The following is a 15773-nucleotide window of genomic DNA, read 5'->3' on the forward strand; positions in this document are numbered from 1 at the left end:
TGCTATTCTTTTTCTCCTGTTGACCCAAAATATTATAGTATTTAGATTTAAAGAAATAACTGATATGCAATGTTTGAAATGTATGGAATGAGGTTGAGATTTCCACACACACAGAAATATTTCTTCATTGTTTGACATTTACCCAAATGCAGAATGGGAATGGTTACTGTGCAATCGTAGCTGATACAGCAAAAAATAATATTCTTGCAACACCAGTATCTACTCAGAATGTTCATTTTCTGCTACGTCAGCTATAACATCAGGCCCTACTGTAGATAATGTGCCAGGGTTTGGCTAACACAGGAGCTTCTGAGGAGGTGAGATTGAGAGTTCCTGGTTAATTCATGGGCTTTAGGACTCATTACTTTGAGGTTGGTTTCTTGTTGTCTTTATTTTGGGGGTGGCTTTTTCAGTTCAAGTAGATATGAAACAGGTTTACTTTCCAGAACTGTATTCTGGGTTGCATCTCATTTCTATGGAAATTATCCAATTAATGGAATTCTTTCTTTTTGACCAGAAGTTGCAGGGAAAAAAATGGCATTTATTGTTTAGACAGATAGGAATGAAAGATAGGTACAACAGCTTAGCTCATTTGTGATCTAAGAAGTCAACTAAGAAGTGCTTTAAAGGGAAGGGGCTTGTGAAAAATCAAGAACATATTCCTTTAGGTGAAATGCGTTCAGATATTCCATCAATCATCAATGTGTGGATGCTAAATTCTCTACAATTTTTTTTTTTAAACCCTTAGCCATCTTAGCAGCTTTCTGTCATATGCAATGAACACTCTTTCTGCATCTTTGCTCATTGTGCATATTGTATGTTTCTTACGGGAGAGTTTCAGGAGAGCATAGCTTCCATGAGTGGAGTGCTTCATCAGAAAGTAGTATTAGTTTTACTCTGTGGGCAATTGCACCCAGAGGTGCTGAGAGGAAGAGATTTGTAGGTTGTACGGTGGGATGGGTGGACAGAAGAGAATGGTCTAGATGAAGTACATAAGATAACAGAAAGAGTAGACATACTCAGGTTTAAGTACCTCCCAAAAGTACATATTTCTGGCTACTGGAAATAAGGACTAAAAGGACATATAATAACTATGCAAGGGCCATCAGGCCACAGCGGAAAAGGAAAGAAATTGCTTATCAACTTCTGTTTATTTCTGTTTTCTCCAGTGTACATGTACTGAGATATTTCCTTGGGATATACTGACTTGTACTAATTTGCAATCTAATAAAACATGACTTTTATTATAAAATAGCCTCCTGGACCTCTTTTGGCATGTTTGCTGTAAGGAGGAGGTCCAGGCACATTCAACTCTCAATTCCAGGGGATCTGGGAGCACTGTCAGAAATAATTTTATGCCTTACAAAACATCCTTACAAAACATTTGCTAACATATATGAACAACCTGAATTTGAGGATAGTTTGCTGAATACATAGATTGAATGTATCCAATATTTTGATAAAATCTGTATTTCATTATTCTTTTGAATAAAACTCTTACATCAAAGTGAAACTGCTAGACTACTTCAGTTTCTCAGTCACACTGTTGATGTTGGTGTACTGATGGATAGTCAATTGAATATGAGCCAGCAGTGTGCCCAGGTGGCCAAGAAAGCCAATGGCATCCTTGCTTGTATCAGGAATGGTGTGGTGAGCAGGACTAGAGAAATAATCCTGCCCTTGTACTCGGCATTGGTGAGGTCTCACCTCGAGTACTGTGTTCAGTTTTGGGCACCTCAATTCAGAAAGGACATTGAGATGCTGGAGCAGGTCCAAAGAAGGGCAACAAGGCTTGTGAAGGGCTTGGAGAGTACGTTCTATGAGGAGTAACTAAAGGAACCGAGGCTGTTTAGTCTGGGGAAATGTAGGCTGCTCTCTTCCAATACCTGAAAGGTGATTGCAGTGAGAGAGGGTTGGTCTTTTCCCACTGGTGACAGGTGGCCGGATGAGGGGAAATGCCCTCAAGTTCCGCCAGAGTGGGGGATTAGGTTGGATATCAGAAAAAATTCTTTACAAAAAGGTTGGTTGAGCACTGGAATAGGCTCCCCACGGAGGTGGTTGAGTCACCATCCCTGGATGTGTTTAAAAACTGTTTAGATGCGGTGGTCAAGGACGTAATTTAGAGGAGGGTCATTAGAGTTAGGGTAGTATGGTTAGGTTGTGGCTGGACTTGGTGATCCGTAAGGTCTTTTCCAACCTGAGCAGTTCTATGATTCTATGTCTGTGTGGTTTATGGAGATTTCATAGGTGAGCCTTCTTTCTATTTCCCCTTTTATTCTTCACAAATCTCTGCATTTTGTTATATGGATTGTGTTTTCTGTTTTGTTGTTGTTTTGTTTTGTTTTTTGGGGGGGTTAATATATAAATCTTTTGAAAAGTACTCTCACTTGATAATTTATTCAGACAGTATTTGTTGGGTTCTTTTGAAAAAGGTGAGAGAAAAGCACCAATCCAAATGAAAATCTTAATTGCAAATTATTTATCTGCCTTTAAAGACTTACAAAGGAAATTTGACAAAGTTGCCTATGTTTTTTTCATGCCTATATTCTGCAGAAGTTACATCTGCTTTGTAAACTATAACATTTCTGAGCATACTTTTAGGAAGAAGATAGATAAACATTTAAAAGCTAAAAACAGAAGATAACACGGCATGATTTATTTTAACAACCATTGGAAAAAATGTTTAAAGAGGGAAAAACATTCCATGGCAAGATTTCTATCTAAAGTGTAGGTAATTTGGAGGAAAGACAGAGAAATATTCAGCTCCCATATACATGAAAGAAGTCCAATTTTACTGCATATTTAAACGATTCTTTTGGGACAGTGCACACACAGCAGTGATTTGTAGAAACCGGATAATTTTTATGAGCATATCAGTGAACAACAGTAATTGCATTTTCTCCCTAATGAATTCAATTCAGAACAAAGATATAACAAAGTTAAAGCTGGTCTCTGAGGACTTTTTTATTTGCCTGTAGGGCTTACACTGTTTTCTGTGATTTTTTTTTTTTTTTTAAGGATCATCTGTTTCAACTGGAATCGCACAAATTTGAGAGAGGACGAGGCAGGTGCCCTTTTGACCCTACTTCTTCCTTCACTTCCATCTTAATTGGTAATGATCTTTATGTCACAAGCTTCATGGTCATGTCAATCTGTCGTTTTGAGCATCTTTCTTCAGCATGCCAAGGTGTTGTCAGTCTTTCACTGCTTTCTATGTGTCACACTTAATCCTCACACTGCTGCTGTGTTAATGTTACATCTCAGGCAGCATTTATTCCAGCAAGAATGTTTCAGTGGAGTTAGTAGAGGTTAAATGGCATGTGTGATGAAAAAGTAATTGATTGTGTAATTTTGGAAATAATTTCCTACTTTATTTCAAAGCAAAGCAATACACCTAGCTTAGCCTTATAAATCACTGAGATAAATGTGCAAAGCTTACTAATTTTTATCTTTTGGGATGTAATCTGATTAGCAGGCATCTTGTAAACATGCAAATTTTGTTTTGTATTGTTTCTTTTTTTAATCTGAGGCACTTATTGTTTACATAATGTATAGTATTTTTTGAATTTGAAACAATTTTTTTCTGTGTTGTCTTCTAAAAAAACAAGTGATTTTCTGTTGATCGTTCAATCAACAATTATAACAGAATTCAGTGTATTTCCTGCAGTGGCAGATATCTGTGCTGAGCTAGTGTTCCTCATTGCTTTGCTGGTAAGTTTATCACTGTAGGGCTATGAACTTTGAAGTTGTAGTTCAGTAAGCCATGTGGGTTTTTTTTCCACTGTAATTTGTTCCTGAGAACATTTTGTGAGATGAAGCAAACATGGCAATATTATAGTACATTGGCTAAAAACACACTGGAACAGCAGGTAAAAGGTGGAATTTAGATACACTTAGGGAGTAACACAGTGACTTTATGTTTTTAGGAAATACAAATAAAATGAAAACTGAACATTCAAAAAGAATAGTAATTGAAAGAAAGAGCTAGAAAAGAGAAGCTAAAGATCAAATAAATTTTAAGTTTTTCAAGGTTACAAAAAGGGAGAGACTGATTTTTACATTTCATTTAAAATATAAGAGTTGGAACTTTAATTTAGACAGCTAAAGTTTTTAATCATTAACTGAATTGATACAAATCACCTATATGCTGAGGAGGTACTGGTCATGAGTGACAAATATATATTTTTCTAAGGTAGGTTTATGTTTTCATTTAAAACAACAAAGTACAAGAAGAATATTTACTAGTGATGCCAAATCTCTCAAATTGCTGCAATTCATCAAAATATTGTTAATTCTCATTATCAAACACTACAGCTCAAATTCTTGGGTTGTTGGTTTAGGAAGTCATGAAAGAATCAGGGAAAAATTAGATTGCATTTTGTCTGACCTTCCAAAATCCATTACGTACAGATTGTTACGCCTTTCTTCCACTCTTATTTCCAAATTTTTTCTACAGTTTTTAACAGATTACAATCTTAGCTCAAGCCTGAGTGCAAGGGCTTATCCCATGGAATTTGCTGTAGGCCTGAAACCTCACGATCTTGGAAGTCCTTCTCAATCTTAACTGAGACATAAGTAAATAAATTAACCTGATCATGTTCCTACTGTGAGATCAATGTGAATTTTATTTGCTCAAGTGGAAGCCAGATTGTCCCACTGAGCATTTCAAGACTAGTGATTAGTTGTTGTGCTTCTGGCCTATTCATTACTGTGCCTTTATTATGGGAGGTCCTACGGATCCTCCCGGTTTTATCTGCAAAGGTAATTCATGAAAAAAGTCTTTCTTTTGTAATCGGTGGTCTGTTCTGAACATCCAGTCAAAGACTTAGAAGATCAATCTCACAAAGCGTTCTGTAATATGCAAGTGTAACATGGGAAAATAATATATTTTTATCACATCACTGATACATATCCAAAAAACAGACAAACTTTCACCACTTCACAAAGACTAATATGACCTGAGAAAGCTATTTAGAGGCTTCCTTGATCCAATGGAAATTATTTTATTTCAAGTAATTATAGAATGTTTTAAAAACAAAGCAACGTTCTTTGACCTATTTATTATATTTATAATTCTACTGGAGTTAGACATTCCCAATAGTTAAGAAAAACGTCCTAAAGTTGTTTCCATGTATTCTACTGTATTCTAATAACCAGAAACATATAGCTTACAGAATAAATAGAATTAATGCTGCTTCTTAAATTACAGACTGTATATCCTTTACCTCTGTATGAATCCATTTGAAAATGGTCAAAGACAGAAATGCAAACATGTTTAATATTAAAGAATCTTTTAATTGATTTTTGAAAACAGACTGAAGTATCTAATGCCAAATGCACTCTAAAGAAAGGGATGCTCCATCCTTCATACCAACTCTGGTACCAGCTGATGGTGGCTGTGACCCCGTGCCAGGACATGTCAACACCATGCACTCCTCAGGACTGGTCTTCCAGTCCTCCACCCAACACTTGGAAATTCCCTTCTTTTTCACACCCTCCAGTTTCTTGGACATGAAAACTCCTTTTAGTTGGTATGAAGTAATTTTCCTTTGGAAGTTGTATTCAAAGATGCTTCACTCTTCCATTCAGGCTCAGTTGGTGTGCAAGTCCTTGAAAAAAAATTAAGCAAAACTTTTACCAAAGCCTTTCATATCCCAGCTTCCCTTTCTTCGTAACAAAAAAATCCAAAACCTACTTCCACCTCTGTAAGAAACAGCTCTAACTTTCATTGACACAGCAATTTATACCTGTGTAGCTACTGATTAACAGTGAGGATTAGGCTAACAAAGAAACTTGATCTACTTCTGATAAAAGTTTAAAAGTTCTTCAGCTTTAAAGATCATTTGCAGCATCCCTAATTAGAAACAGATTTAGCAAATTAATTTATGAGCAAAGAAACTCTATTGTGCTGTGTCTCTTAATTTATCTCAACACTTCTGTTAAAATCCTCACTTCAAGAAAACAGTAGTTCATGATTTTAAAACTATATCCGTGTTCTTTTAAGCTTTATTATGTGTCATCTGACCCAATCGTAAAGTAGCTTGTAATGAATTTCCCAATTTATGAACAATTAACTTTTAACAATTTACTGTCACCATCAGGAAGCAAAACAGATGTTAGATGAGTGCACATTTAGGTAAACTACGTATTAAAAAAAGAAATTATTTGCAGTGAACTCTCCCATCTGTTTTCAATAGCCATAACTCTGTTTGATATCTGATCACACACACTGATTAACTTAGATCACACTGCCTCTTGAAAGTTGAGAAATTAGCTTATGCCTATATTTTGTTACCTGAAATTTTTCACAAGTAAGTAATGATAAGCCTTACACCCAGGGAATCCATTCTAATAGTTTCTGTTGTTTGCAGTCCTAGGGCAGCTTCATGTTTTGTGTATTTTAATTTACTTTAGACAATGAATTAAAAATAAAGCGGTTTATCTCAGAACAGAAGACAAAAGTTGAGTGACAGACAGAAAAAGTAAATATAGTCAGAAAGTTTATTGGATAAGTAATTGCCTATTTATTTTGATTTTGTGGTTGTCTATGGTGAAAAATGAAATTTGCTAAAAATCTGACTGTTTTGTCTTAGTCCAGTAAAACTAATGGTAATGGATAGAGCACATAAAACTTCAAAATTACCTTATAGTTTGAGAACTTCTGTTAAATGGAAATTCCAACATTGACTGAAATTGATAGGCTGTAGAGCCATCACGTTAAAAACAGTAAATACAAGTTCTTTGTTAGTAATAGGAGCCCAAAGTAAGATGGATGTAGTATGGATATAGCCCTGTATAGGATGTAGAATGGATATTACAGTGATAATAAAATAAAAACGTACTTAACCCATCATATATTCAGATCAGAGTAGCTTTATTCCTTATATAGTTAGCTTGAGTGCAGTTAACAGACACAAGAACAAAATCAGTCTCATGGCTTTGTATGTTCTTTAAATTCACATGTTATGAAAGTCATTTTATGTGGATTAAAAACAGGTAAGCATGAGTAGACCTAAATCTAGTGAAAAGAGATATGACTCAATGCTTTACGTGTATATGCATGTTTATATATATATCCTCTGTATTTATTTGATGCATCTTTAAATAATTATAATTTTTTATGATTGTACATATACCTCAAATTCACTGACCTAGACAGGCTTGGGTAAAAGCAACCCCCTTTAGCAACATAAGCTGGGGGATGAAAGGGTTAAGTGCAGCCCTGCTAAAAAAAACCTGGGGGTACTGGTGGATAGGAAGCTGTCAAGGAGCCAGCAGTATGCCCTGACAGCTCAGAAAGCCAACCATAACCTGGGCTGCATCAAAAGAAATGTGGCCAGCAGAGTGAAGAAGGTGATCCTCTCCCTCTGCTCTGTGCTGATGAGGCCTCACCTGGAATAATGTGTCCAGATGGGGAGTCTTCAATACAGGAGAGACATGGACCTGTTGGAACACGTACAGAGGAGGGGCACAAAAATGATCCCTGGAATGGAACACCTCTCCTACGAGTAAAGGCTGAGAGAGCTCGGGCTGTGAGAGAAGGCTGTGAAGTGACCAAGAGAAGCCTTCAGAGTATCTGAAGGGGAGCTAGAGAAAGAAGGGGACAGACTCCTTAGCAGGGTCTGTGATGACAGAACAAGTGGAAATGGCTTCAAGCTCAAACAGAGTAGATTTAGGTTGGATATAAGGAAAAAATCTCTTACAGTGAGGATGATGAGGCACTGGAACAGGTTGCCCAGAGATGTGGTGGATGCTACGTCCCTGGGGACTTTCAAGGCACAGCTGGACCAGGCCCTGGGCAACCTGATCTAGCTGTGTATGTCCCTGTTCATTGCAGGGAAGTTGGACTAGATGACCTTTGAGAGTACTTTCCAACTCTAAGGATTCTATGATTCTGTTACATATGGCGATGGTGTATAACTGCAACATTCAGATAATTAATTAAGCAACAAAAAATAGGGGAAAAAATAATTTAACTGAAGTGTAGCTCAAAGACTATTATATAAACTTCGACATTTTATCAAAATTTTCTGTAGTTTCTGATATCTTAGGCATCAGTTCAAGGGTTGTTACCCAGAAATTCTAGGCTTCAGATAAAAATTGGGTTTGATTGAACGAAAATGGGCTTTATTCTTTAATCCAAGAACATGGAAAAAATACAGGTGCCTTGTAAGCAAACCCTCAGAATTTTGATATACTTACTTGCTTGAAAAAAATAAGTGTTCAAAAGTGTGTACATATCATAGAATCATAAAGTCCTTAGAGTTGGAAGGGGCCTTTGAATGTTATCTAGTCCCATCTAATCCCTATCTCTCTCAGCCTGTCCTTGTAGGAGAAGTGTTCCATCCCTCGGATAATTTTTGTGGCCCTCCTCTGGTCATGCTTCAACAGGTCCATTTCTCTCCTGTACTGAGGACTCCACATCTGGACACGATACTGCTACTACATCACTTGAACTAAAACTATTTTTGTGTGTATATATGTAATTTTCAGTTTGGTTTTGAGAGCTATGAGAATTTTTATTTGTTTAAATAAGGCAAAAAAAGAAAGTTTTAATTCTTGTTCCATCAGGTGTAACCAGACTCTGTTAAACTTAACCATAGCCATTAATTTGTCAAGTATGTGTACATGTAATTCCTCACTGATGCTATAATTTTTCTGGAAAAGAGGAAGAATGGTGATGGTCTGTGAAATCACTCAACTTGCAGTTGATTTTTCCTGGAAGACACTGGTTTATCAGTGATCTGCAGCACTACAAAACTTTGCAACTAAGATAGATGTGAGCTGATATGTAGTACCAACAGAGGATAAAAAGATAGAAATAATGCTAAGATTTTTCAAAACACAACCTCAAGTTGTCTTTAAAACTAGAATTAGCACTTTTAAAAACCTAACTGTTCAAGATTCACAGCATTCATTTGAAAGTCGTGGGCAAAGAGCTATTGAACAGGAAAAGAGAAGATCCGCTTAATGTCAAAAGTGTGAGAGATCTCAGAATTATGCTTAATACACTTGTGTCACATAGTTCAATATTATCTCATCTCCCTCCCTAGGCCTTCTGTTCATTCTTGTTACTTGTCTTATGTTTAACTTAGAAATACTTCATTATAAAAAATCAGATTTAATGTCTGTATGTGTAAGTTATCTTCCGTGGAACAAAATCCATCCAAGACTTCAGTTTATTTCTCCTGGAATCTCAAAGGTAAAATCAGTGATAAGTTGCCCAGTATATGGTGGGGTGACATACCAGCAGATAATTATGCATACAGATACTTTATACCTATGTCAAATAGATTGAATAGCCTCCCCATCTGATCTTTTTGAATATTTGTATAACTGCTAATTAATCTTGATCACTAGCAAAATGTGAAGAATTGTCTAGCCTGCATGAATGCACTTTCCCCATTATACTACTGTGTTGAAAAGACAACAGGCTCATTTTTATTATACATCACCATAATTTACCAAAAAAACTGAACAAGAAGAAAACAAAAATTATAGAGTGGAATTCTTAGAGAGGAGTTTATGACTAATGTAATTCATTAATTAGGATTGTAACGCTTGCTTGGAACATTATTCAGACACTGGTGAGTTCTTCTGTTTAAGCACCTCTCTGGTTTTTTGTTGTTATTGTCATTTTTTTAAGTAAAGCTTTCTATTACTTCTACTGGTGCTATAATTTATATTTACTTTTAATTTCACTTGGCAATATTTTACACTGAATTATCATCATGTATTTTACAAGATAATATCCATTCTTCATAAGGTGAAGCCTAGGGGAAAACTATGCTCAGCAGAGGTCTCTGAACCAGCCCCAGCTGCCAAACTACTCTAAACTGTTCAGAATCATTATTTAGAGTTATTGTACCATTAAATTCATATATATCTCTTAAAATAAACAAATTTCAAACACTGAGGGAGACCAACAAGCAACATTCTTGCTTTTGCTGTAATCGTTTACAAATGCCAGCAAATGTTATTTGAAATGACGAGTCGTTTGTTTTGATTAGGGAGTAGGAAACCGTGCCACTGAAATCTCCACTCAGATTAGCCAAGAACTGGCAATAACTAATTTCCTTCTTGTGCAGGGTAATTCCTGCTGTGTTGTTTTCTGACATAAGGATGCCACCTAGTGACCAACATTTTCAGCTTTTAAATTTAGGCCTAAGAAATTTGTATTCTAATTCCAAACGGATATGAAGTAAATTACTCTTACTGCTTGACTAGTTTATAGGGAATCACACCCATGGAATTATTTCTGGTTATATCTGACCCAGATAGTGATAGGCCAGATTTCTGAGCATATGTATTCAGTGGTTATATCTAATGATATATAAATTTTCAAAAGTTACTGGCAATCAATATAGCTTATAATATTTCACTACACTTGCTTAATTCATAAATGCCCTTTTGAAAATCAGTCCCTGTTCTGCTCTCATAATTTTGCCAGCAAATATTTGCCACCAGATCCTGTCCCTACTCTGGTGAATAGCTTATAGATACGTAAACAAGTCATTGCTAGGCCAGAGAAAAACAGGCCAGAGAAAAACAGGCTTATTTAGAATTATAGAATCACAGAACCCTTAGAGTTGGAAGGGACCTCTGAGAACCATCCATTCTCTTGCCCTCTGAACACCTAAGTACTTCATCCAGCAAGATACAGCCAGATGTGGCTATCCCAGGTATAGTAGAACAGATTCAGCAAGCTAAAGGGAAAGCATCTCAGCCTAATAAAACTTGTGTTTCTTTATAAAAATGAACTCTAAACTGGCAAGTGCAGTTTCTTATCTCTCCAACCTAGGAGAAAACTCCATCTCTAAAGTACTCATAAACCCCGCATCCAGTTCTGGGACCAAGTAACACTGCTCCTCATTAACAAGACAAATCCACAACTATAAGTGCTCAGAAGCAAACCATGCGTCAGGGGAACAGCACTGGTGAAATCTTAAGTTCTGATAAAGAGTAGGTATCTCAAGGGCAAGGCACTAACTGAATTGAGAGTGAGATAATTGTATTTAGACGCTTGATGTTACAGACGTTATTGTTCTTTATGTGGTTGTCATTTTAATGCTTTCACATTTTTTGTGCAAATCTATTCCAAAGACATTGTCTTTTGAACAAAATTAAAAATTGTTGACCTCATAGTGTTTCAACCATAAGCGCTACGGTGCTGATATGAACAATAACTATAAACCCTTTAAGCTGCATGTAACTTACTGACACTTTGTCACCCCTTTTTGGGCAAACAATAACGAGCCATGCTTGTAATGCGGCATCCACAGTATTCAAGGAAATTATATTGTTATAAAGAAAAAATTATCAAATTTGCATGTTTTTTTATTTGTTTTATATGTGGTCTACAGGTGGTGAACTTTTCACTGGTCTCTACAGTGACTACTGGGGAAGAGATGCTGCTGTCTTTCGCACCATGAATCGGATGGCACATCTCCGAACAGAACCGGATAGTGAGCGCCTGTTGAAAGGTACAGAAAATAGGAGAAGAAAGAACATGGAACCAGTAGTGCTTTGGATAACTAGAGAAATTTTATTTATCCAAAAACTTAAATGATATTGTCCTTTCCTGGCTATATCTCATTGGAGATAAATGTGTTTAGAGTATCTTTTTTTTTTCCCATGAAATTTTTCATTAATCTTCTGCTACGATTAACAAATTGAAATCTTTACTCTGATTACATATTAGCTTTAAGAAGTGAAACTTCAAAATCCTCTATTTTTCACTTTTAAAAGTGTACTCTGGATGTTCCATATTATTTCATGACTCCAGATATGATTAAAATACTATTTTAAACATGTTTATTTGATTAGAATTTCTAATTAGAAATTCTACATGCTGCTCTTTTTTTCAATATGAGGTCATTTCCTCTTGTTGTTGCAATCAAACAACTGAATCTTCACCACATTCTGTGCTAAAGAGGTATTATACAACAACATAAAATAATAAAAACACAATGATCATACAGTTAAATGAAATAAAAATTAAAGCAGATTATTTAGAAGAAAATCACAAAATTATTGCACTAGAAAAACATTGAGAAAATTCCTATGCTGGAGAACTTACTTAGAAAATATTTCATGCTCTTCAACTTGGAATGTAATTGAATTCCAAAGAATTTAAATTTCTTTGCAATTAAGAGCCAGACTCTGGATTTTTCTCACTCCAAAAATTTTGCAATAATTAATCTTAAAAGTGACGTAACTACAGCTAATGTTTGGCAAGGAGATTCAATACTTTCCTTTTATGGTGGTTCATCTGTTGTGCAGCATCTTTTCAATGAACATAACTAGAAAAGACATTTTTTCTCTCAAATGTCAGGACAGTTTTCTCTGGAATCAGAAGAGAGAGAAAATTTCATGGTTTATTTTCCTGCATGAATTTGAAATCATACTTGAATTCATCTTACAAAAGCGTGTTTGGAATATTATGATATCCACTGTAAGCTCAATACTTGAATCCTTGCTAACTCAGCGTTAAGACCAGCTATACATGTGTAGTAACAACAACATGAACGTCTCAATATAGAAGTAAAGTTGCTCTTCTCTCTGGAAGGTGTAATTCCTTTAAGTATAGAATTCTCTGCATTGTGGCCTCAAACTTTGTTTTTAATTTACACCATATTTGAAATTTAAATCTGTATTTAAATCTGTAAATGTATTTAAATGTATATTGGAAAACACTTGAGAAAATAGCAAGCGAAAATTCTTTAGCCATATCTTAAAACAGTGACTATTTTTCATAAGGAACAAGAATTTAGAAAATATTTACATTACCAACTGCTTCTTAAGAAATTGTACTGATTACATGAACTACATTCATGTAATTACATGTACTATTACATTCTCATTTAAGGAGTTCATAAAAAATTTGCAATGATTCTGTGAGCTTAAATCATTCATAGCTTACCATGGTGTGGGGTTAAAAGTTATAGAGCACACACCAAAGTTAGTACTTAGGCTTCAACTCTGTAACAAAATGTGAAAGCAGGTTTTTATTTTATTTCATGACAAAAAAAATACACAATGTGTCTTCTGTCTATGAAGATATGCGTTCATATTACAGTTATTAGCTGAACTTTAAATTAGCTGTCTTTCTGGTTAGCATTCCTATGCATGATTTGTATGGAACCAGAGATTGTTATGTGAATATTGTTGCCAGGTTTTAGCCTAACCCAAATATAAAAACCTCGGAGAACAAAAATAGAAAGAGATCTTTTTCTTGCACACGTACATATTGACTTGTTTGATTTTTATCAGTGATAAAAATAGTTTTACACTAATGTATTCCACATATCCTATACACATCCACATGTAAAAAATTTGATTTTTCCAAAGGTAACTCTTTGACTGACATATCCCTGACTCTTCCATTTTCTTTTTTTCTTAGCTACCAGTTGATTTTAAGGACTGAAAAAAAATATATAAAAAAGATGTTTTAATGAACTTTATCTGAATTCAATTTTGTTTTCTTTTGAAGAACCAAAATTTGTTGGCTCATACATGATTCCTGACAATGAAGACCACGATGATAACAAAGTGTATTTCTTCTTTACTGAAAAAGCGTTAGAGGCTGAGACAAGCACTCATGCCATTTACACCAGAGTGGGACGTGTGTGTGTGGTGAGAACATTTTTCTGATACCTCAACTGGACGAGAAAATAAATAAATAAATAAATAAATAAATAAATGAAAAGTATTCTCCTTTCTTTTTTCCTTCTCTCCCAGGCAATATGGCATCTGATAATGTACAGTAGATTATAGATCTGACTGAAAACTCTGCTTCTCAATGTCCCCAAATATTAGAAAATTCAAAAATAGCCCAAATTTGGTCTTGAAACAAATTCTCCTTGAGAGATGAAAATAAAGTTTGGACACCCTATTATTCAATTCCATCTTTCTTTGAGCTGATACGTGATAGCAGTAAGAACAGTTCCCCACAGGACTCATTTACTCAATTCAAATCAAGGCTCCATTGTCCATAATACTGTCTGCAGGTCCTTCTGTATTTCTCACAGGTGACATTAACTGATGTTACACACTTCTGTTGACAGGACCAGCCCAGACACAAGTTCTCCCTGATGCTTCCTCTCACTTTTCTACTCTGTCAGCATGGTGCAGACTTCACTCAATTGCATTTATGCAGAGTTGACAGCTATCCAACCAGATATCCTTTTGTAGCCAGTACAACAGGATAAGAGGCAATGGGCACTGACTGAAACATCCATATTCTATCTGACTATAAGAAATAACTTTTTTCTTGTATTAGAATGGTTGCACAGAGAGGTTGTGGAGTGTCCTTGGAGATATTCAAAACCCACCTGATTATGGTCCCAAGTGACTTTCTGTAGATGACCCAATTTAGCAGGCCAGTTGGACTAAAAAATATCCAAAAGTCCCTGCCAAATTCATGGTTCTGTCATTCTGGGATTCTGTAAATTTCAAATATCTTTCTCATGCATCTATAGAGTGTTTTCTAACTAATAGCTAATTGCTTTTATTTTATATATAATTCCTGTTCCTCTCAACATCCTATAAGGAAGAATGTGCATAAAAAGGAAACTGGAACAAAGGATTGAATTGCCTAGAAAAGAGTGAGAAGTTTATTTCTTAGCATCCATCTTCATTTCTGAAATAAATTATGTTCCTTCCTAACTGTGGGAGATAATTTCCTAAAACTAAGGGGCAAAGAACAAGATACAAGATAAAAAACATTCCTTCAACCCAAAGTATACTGTGCGTTATATATGCCCACCAACATACTACTTGTTAAAATGGCTTTAAATGTGTCCATACATAACTTAAAACAGAGTATACAGAGTACCAAATAGGGCCTAAGACATTATCATTCTCATAGGCAGTTGGCTTTCTGAATTTAACAAGGCATCAAGGCCTGAAGCCAAATTCTTTGCCCTATGTTCTGGTATATGTCAGAATAGATTATGTTGATAACTCCCTCTAGTCTGAAATATATTGACCTGAATGTCTTATCTTTAGCAAAGAGTTAGACCAAAATCCCACAGATTTTTCTCCTCCACATGTCCAAAACTCCGAATGATTTAACATCCAGACATTATCTTAACACCCTTCGCTCTGTATGCTGTAGTTCAAATTTGATTTCATGAATATAAAAAGTCAAAAGCTAGCTAGTGATTTGAGAACTGGCCTTTTTATCAGCTTTTACATTTTCATTTGTGTTGTAACAGGTTTTACAACTCCGAGGCATCTATTCTGTATATATCTTTTCTAAGGAAAATGGATTTTATTTTTCTTTTAAGATGTCAATGTGAAGATGAGAAAATCCATTAATTTCAGTAGTATAAAGTTGTGAGAGGAATTTAGCAAGCCTCTTACAGAACCTTCAGTATGCACTTACACAACCTACCTGAATATCAGGCCATAGGTACTGAGAATGCTATTTAAAGTTACAAAGTCTGATTGCTGAGTTAAATTAATCATTTTATTAACAATCCCAAGAGAAAAAAAAAAAAAGAAAAAAAAAGTGTCAGCCATAGTAAAGTGGGTATTAAAGTTGCTGAAAAATTGTTAAATTGTTAGAACATCTTATAGACACTTCCCTCAGGCTTTTCCAGCTGTACCAGCTGTATAGATTCAGGGCTTCAATTTCCAACAATGTTCATTAAACCCTGCAGTGAATGCTAAAGCAGAGCTAGGTTTTGTTAATGTACTCATTACATCCAGTTAACCAAAAAGAGGTTTACAACAGCTGTGTATTTAACCTATGCAGGGATGCAATACAG

At 35.4% G+C, this 15773-nt stretch overlaps 1 protein-coding gene across 1 annotated transcript in view; it reads left to right on the top strand.

The window, feature by feature from the left end:
* The window catches only part of SEMA3E (semaphorin 3E), a 66817-nt gene that overhangs the window by 26745 nt on the left and 24299 nt on the right, over window positions 1-15773 (top strand). Inside the window, exons 4-6 of the mRNA XM_010728349.2 lie at window positions 3019-3112; window positions 11364-11483; window positions 13493-13635. Coding sequence (XP_010726651.1) covers window positions 3019-3112; window positions 11364-11483; window positions 13493-13635 — 357 coding nt within the window. The remainder of the gene's footprint in view (window positions 1-3018; window positions 3113-11363; window positions 11484-13492; window positions 13636-15773) is intronic.

This window comes from Meleagris gallopavo, chromosome 1, assembly GCF_000146605.3.
Source record: "Meleagris gallopavo isolate NT-WF06-2002-E0010 breed Aviagen turkey brand Nicholas breeding stock chromosome 1, Turkey_5.1, whole genome shotgun sequence".
Lineage (NCBI taxonomy): Eukaryota > Metazoa > Chordata > Aves > Galliformes > Phasianidae > Meleagris > Meleagris gallopavo.